This window comes from Macaca nemestrina, chromosome 7, assembly GCF_043159975.1.
Source record: "Macaca nemestrina isolate mMacNem1 chromosome 7, mMacNem.hap1, whole genome shotgun sequence".
Lineage (NCBI taxonomy): Eukaryota > Metazoa > Chordata > Mammalia > Primates > Cercopithecidae > Macaca > Macaca nemestrina.
This window is the reverse complement of record NC_092131.1, coordinates 978,315-984,881: the sequence shown is the minus strand read 5'-3', so window position 1 is coordinate 984,881 and position 6,567 is coordinate 978,315. Positions and strand designations below refer to the sequence as shown.

At 42.1% G+C, this 6,567-nt stretch overlaps 1 gene segment (V, D, J or C); it reads right to left on the bottom strand.

Annotated features, from left to right (window-relative positions):
- Positions 1–5,053: 5,053 nt before the first annotated feature.
- LOC139355534 (immunoglobulin heavy variable 4-59-like) lies at positions 5,054–6,277 on the bottom strand. The segment is given in 3 exon segments: positions 5,054–5,193; positions 5,727–6,050; positions 6,134–6,277. Coding segments are annotated over 3 exon segments (531 nt in total).
- Between the last annotated feature and the right edge of the window lie 290 nt (positions 6,278–6,567).

The window sequence follows — 6,567 nt, the reverse complement described above, 5'->3', positions numbered from 1 at the left end:
GATTCCTCTATTGTCTTGTCTCACTCTCTGCCATTTTCCGTTAGTTTCCCTATGTTCTCCTCAGATAGAGTCTGTGCATTGCCATATTTGCATCTTTAATCCAGAGCCATCATCCTGGTTAGAATGGATTGTGCAGTGCGGGGAAGCACTGCCTGTTCTGACCATGGAAACCTTGAGACGCGATCGGCATCCTCTTCTGGGCTGTGACCTTGACCAGGCGTCACCAGGGGGAAAAGCTCATTTTTGGCAGTTAATCCCTTTTGTGGTTTCAGCGTCCCTGGACTATTTACTTACTTCTTACCCCTATTGGCTAACTTTGCTCATTTGTATAATAATGGAAGGATGGAAGAAAAATCTGGAAGGGAAGATTTGTCTTTGTTCACATAAGATAAGGTTCTGGAAAAGTCCTTCCCTGTAGAAGCTCCTGAAGCAGGCTCCTGGTATGTTTCTCAGTAATTAATCATCTGCAATTCTGATCCACAGGAAATGCATTTGGATTTTATTTTTTAGAATCCTGAGGTTTCTGGAGAGAAAGTAGAGAAACTTTAGAAGTGAAAGACCCTCTGGAACTGTTGCATTTACTGAGTCCACATCTGTCTTTCAGATGTCTATAGTGCTTGTCATGTAGTGCCCTCAATATCTTGTGGCTTCTGCAACCTCTGTTCTAGTCAAGCAAGTGTCAACTGCCATTTTAGGCATGTCCGTCTATCCAGTTTTTGGAGTGGGTAAGATTTCTTGCTACTTCAGTCATTTAAGAGATTCCAAAAAGTGTTGACATTCAGATTATGCAGATTTCTTTTGACATAAAAATGAGGTTGATGAATTTTATAATCTACATTTTGGAGCCTAAACCAAAAGTACAATCAAGCGTCACCTCAGATGTGTTACTGGAGGCAGAATTCCGATCTCATTACATATAAGTGGTAACTGGTCTGACATACATGAACAGGCAAGGAAACAGAAAAAGGACATGGCACAACGTTTATGAAAAAATCTCAGCAATTTTAATTTTCTTCTGAGGAAGCTGAAATTGTGCAAGTAAAACAGTGTGACTGGACACGTCTCAGGCGAAGTTCTGTTCTGGAAAGTATCTCCTGTCCTGGGCTAGATCCAGTAGGTGCACTCAGGCCCCAAATCCTAAAGCAGCAACTTGTATTCCTTAAACAGATGATATTCCAATGAGAAAACTGTTCTCAGGTGAGCTGCAGAGCAGGGAGGAGGAGATGGAGGTGTCCTTGGCTTTCCAGAATTGCTGAAACTTGAAGACCAAGGCCACCTCCTCATAGGTGGAGCAGAGATCCACCTATGAGTACATCACATTGGCTCTGTCTTCAGGAATCTTGGGCTGTGGGGGAGGTGAAGGAATGTGATTTATTCCTTTCTGCTAACGCAGTGTGCTTCAGAGAAAAGGAATTGAAAATTTAATAAATATGCTTTTTGCAATAATAAGCGAGAGAATATGAATAATTCATATCGATGCAAGTGGTCACTTCAGAGCTGGCAGAAGGAGCAAGTGCACAACTGAGAGAAGGAAGCGCCCTGCCCCAGGAAGCAGGTGCGCTAAGACCATCCCCTGAGAACTGCCCTCCAGATGCCACGTGTCAGAGGAACCTGGGCCTGTGTCTGGGATCTTGTGCGTAGTGTGGATAGCAGAACACAGCTCCATTCCTCCTCACTGTGTGACCTAGGATGTGACCTCTTCCTCTGAGCTTCATTCTACCTAGGTGTTAAAATCAAATAACAGCAGTAACTTTACTTGTAAACTTTCTGGTAAGAGCCAGTGATGATCAGAATTGTTACCACTGTTGTTGTCCAAACCCTTAAATATCATAAAAATACCTGTGTGACCCCTCGTCTCAGACCTCAGATGACCACCTGGCAGAGAGTACACCTGCTTTGTTTCTGTCACAAACGTGGTATTAGAACTGGAAACTATGTGTACCTTGTTATAGAATTTATCTCTTAGTTATAGTACATTGGATGAAGTTAGAATTAGTAAGTGACAGTTAAAATTTTAGGTGGTGGGATATCTAAACAAACTGTCGATGGTGTTTCTTCATTTATCCTTGCTTATTATAGATAATGTGAGAGGAGAGAGAAAAATTAAAGAGAAAACTATTGACCAACAGTCAGGTGTCTGATAAACAATGGAGATTTTCACATCTTCTGGCAACCCCATTAAATTAAATAAATTAAAGGACTTTAAGACACTTTTCCACATTCTAGATGCATGTCTAATACAGATTTAGATTTAAATGCACAGAGAGAACACAGAAAATGGAAATTCAGCAACAGATCAGTTTGCCAAATAGGCAGATGTAAACTAGTTTGTAATTTTACCTAAATACTCAAAGAATAAACCCCAGATTCAAATAACAAATGATAAAATTTCAGTGTTTAGTGACTGGTTGAGAGAAGCTTGAACTAACATTATTTTGATGAATCATACATCAATAATGAAACTTTGTCCAGTGGTCCAAATTTTCAAGGGGCTGCTTGAGTAAATAGTTTCTACCTCCCCTACCTGTGATTTCTGGCAAAATGTATCATCCTCTAAAACCCAGGGACCATTAAGAACAGAGACAGAAATTTGAATACTACAAAGTTTTGAGAGACCCAAATTACTGCCTGGACTGATTGGTGAGGATGATCTCTATAAGCCTCACCTTGAAGAGTGTATGGTGGTTTTGTTACAATGAACAGGTAGCAACAAAGACAGTCAAGGAAAATGAAGGAGGACGGGAACATGGTCCAAACAGAAGAACAACATAAAGATCTAGAAACTGATATCAATGAAAAGGAAGCATATGGATTATCTGGAAGAAAATTTAAAGTAAATATTAGAAACATGTTCACTGAGCTAGTGGCATCATGCAAGAACAATATGAGAATTTTAATAGAGATAAAACATTTAAAAGATGACTAAACAAAAATATTGATGCTGAAGAATACAATAAGTCAGACAAAATTTTTAAGAGGAGTTTAGACCAGACTAGATCAAGTAATAGAAGAAACAGTAAACTCAAAGAAAGATCATTTGAAATAGTAGAGACAGAGAGGAAAAACTTAAATGAAAGAAATAAAAAAGAGTTAAAGACTTACGAGTCAGGAAGCACAGTGAAAATGAAATTATGCATTGAGGAGTTATGCAAACTAAGACAAAAGGGATAGTGAAGGCATAGGGTGAGAGAGAGACAGAGAGAGAGAGACAGAGAGAGAGAGAGACAGAGCAAGAGAGGCAGAAAGGTTTTTAAAGAAGTAATAGCATAGAAACTTTCTAAATCTGGAGAAGGAAATATTCGTCCACATCCATGAAGCTCTATACATTTTAAATAAGGTAAACCAAATGAGAGAAATAAGATAGTTAGAAACCACATTGTTAAAGGAAAGGTTTTTGAAAACAGAAAGTAAAAGAGCAGATTTAGCAGATTTCTCAGCAGATGATTTTCAGTTCGGAATGGAGAGGAATTATATTTGATAATGTATGGTTTATTGATAGAGATTATTTCTGAGAAATGTATTTCTAGTCAATGTCAACATTGTGTAAGCATCATAGGGAGAACTTACACAAACCTACAAGGAATATCCTGCTACACATAGAATATGTGGAATAGCACAATGTTTCCAGACAACTAACCTGTACAACATGTTACTGCACCAAACACTGTAGGGAACTGAAATGCCATGGTAAGTGTCTCTCTATCTAAACACATCTAAATATGGAACATCTTTAGTGAAAATATGGTATTACAATGTGGCCACAAACATATATGTGGTCTGTTGTTGACTGAATCATTGTTAGGTGGCCCATGACTGTATTCAAATTGCTCGGGGAAAAAAACTGAAAAACAAACAAAACTCTGTCAACCAAGAAACTTTGCCATGTAAATCTTTTTGTAAAATAAAGGATAGGTAGGACCTTTCCCAGAGAAGCAGAACATAAAGGAGTTCCTCAACACTGGGCCTGCCTTAAACACCAAAGGGTCTCAACTATGTCTGCAGAATAATGACATTGCTGCATCAGCTCCATTCTGGCCTCTGCCGTGTGACAGTTTTGTGTGAATTTTCTTTCTGCTCTCTCAGGACGTTTTTTCTCTCTCATCTTCTAACTCCATTCTCCTTTTAATTCTCAGTTTGTTGAAAAGATTCATATTTAGCTAGGAACATTAGAAACTTCGGAAAAAAATTTAACTCAACAAATTTAATTGCCTGTCTTCACGGATGCCCATCTGTTCTTTTCTTGTTTTCCTGTGGGATATGGCCCTTGTTTCTAATTCAGTCTAGTCCTTAATGCCATATGCATGAGGCATCCAACCATCACACACCCAGGAACATCTTGGAGGAAGGTACCTTACCATTTGCCTCATCCGCCTTCAGGTGCACAGTGGCCATTCCATCAGCTGTTGTATGTGCTTTAGGGCTTTCCACTTAAAAGTATATTCCACTATCCCCCAAATAAAGTTCCTGGACCTTAAAAAGTGATGTGATGTTGGGGGCATTGACAGCCAAATTTCATTGAACGTCTGTTCTGCCCTTGGTAATTGAGGAAGACTGGGAAGAAGGGAACAAAACTCAGACCTCATGTAGCTCCTCATTTAGCAATACATGCAGTGCAAATTTAGAAAGTTGAAGACATTGAGTGATGTTGGTGTGGTTTTCTGTGGCATACTAAGGAGACAGCAGAATATGGTCAGTGGTCAGTCTCCATCCAGCTGGTACCCATTGTCCATTATTAGGTCATCAGAAAAGATGAAAGACAACTTTTGTGACAAAGCCCCAGGGGCTTCATTAAAACACTTTGCCCAGAAATTGGCCAACAGGGACATGACAAGTTTTTATATAACAGCTACTATTTTTTGCCTACTTTATGCAGAAATCTGAGAGATGTGACCAGCTTCAGGGGGCTGATTCTCCATCCAGGAGACAGTGCTAACAGAGTTATGAGTTATGTGGTATTAGTCTGTCTGGGTCTTCCTAAGAAGACAACACGGAGTGGGTGGCTTAAACAACAAATATTGATTTTCTTACAATTCTGAAGTCTGAATGTTGAAGATCAAGGTGCTGGCAGGGTTGATTCTTGGTGCGGCTTCTTCCTGGCATGCACTGGGGCACCTTCTAATACACTGCGTCTCCACATGGCCTCTTCTCTGCCTGCACGTGAAAAGTGAGAGGTCTCTGGAGTCTCTTCCTCTTCTTATAAAGACAGCACGTCTATTGCATTAGGTTCTCACACTTCTGACCACATTTAACCTTAATTGTATCATTAAAATTCCAAAATAGATCAATTGAATTTAAGATTTCAGAATATGAATTTTAAAAAGGGCACAGTTCGATTGATGACACAAACCAAGAAATGGTGAGAATCATTAGAATATATATATTTTTAATCACTAAGGAATAATGGGCCATGCAGGAACTTGTAGAAAAGTAATCGGTGAAACCTCAATTGTAAGAGGAAAATGTGCCTTCCTCCTTTCTTTTCTGGCAGAAGAATGTGAGGAAGCAGAACCACAGATATCAAAGAAAGAGGAGCCCTGGGGACAGCTGAGGTGCTGGTGAGGAGGGAGAGCACTGAGCAGATGAGGAAGCCCCGCCCTCCCTGCACCTGCTCCTGACCCGGCCTCCCGCTCTGTGGTCCCCGCGCACCCCCTGCTGGTCCTGAGCGGCACCTGCGCCCGCCCCCTCTGCCTCCCTGCAGGGAGGTTTGTGTCTGGGCTCACACTCACCTCCCCTCACTGTGTCTCTCGCACAGTAATACACGGCCGTGTCCGCGGCGGTCACAGAGCTCAGCTTCAAGGAGAACTGGTTCTTGGACGTGTCTTTTGAAATGGTGACTCGACTCTTGAGGGAGGGGTTGTAGTTGGTGCTCGTACTACTACCATAGATGTACCCAATCCACTCCAGTCCCTTCCCTGGGGGCTGGCGGATCCAGCTCCACCAGTAACTATCGCTGATGGAGCCACCAGAGACAGCGCAGGTGAGGGACAGGGTCTCTGAAGGCTTCACCACTCCTGGGCCCGACTCCTGCAGCTGCACCTGGGACAGGACCCCTGTGAACAGAGAGACCCACAGTGAGCCCTGGGATCAGAGACAGCCTCCCATGTCTTCATATTTGCATCCCCGAGACACTCACATCTGGGAGCTGCCACCAGGAGGAGGAAGAACCACAGGTGCTTCATGTTCTTGCACAGAAGGTCCATGACTCTCAGAGAACATTTCCCATGTGAGCTGGACCCTGAATTTAAGGAAATGTGTGGTGGTTTCCTGTGGGTGCCTAAGTGAGGATTTGCATGTGGGTGGTGCCTTTGTATGGAGAGGTGAAAAGAGATAAGGGAGGTCCAGGCTTTGGGGCTCACCCTGAGAGGAGGATGCTGGCTGTGCCCTCTAAGAACTCAGTTCTCTTCCTGTGGCCTCCCCTCACCAAGCCCAGAGTCCTCTTCTTCCAGGTAGGGAGATGTGCTCAAGGAGCTGGTCTGGGAGATGAGTGATATCATGGATCAAGGACAGATTTTGGAATAGGTTCAATGCTGTTCTACCCATGAAGATTTATATGAAACCAACCAAACA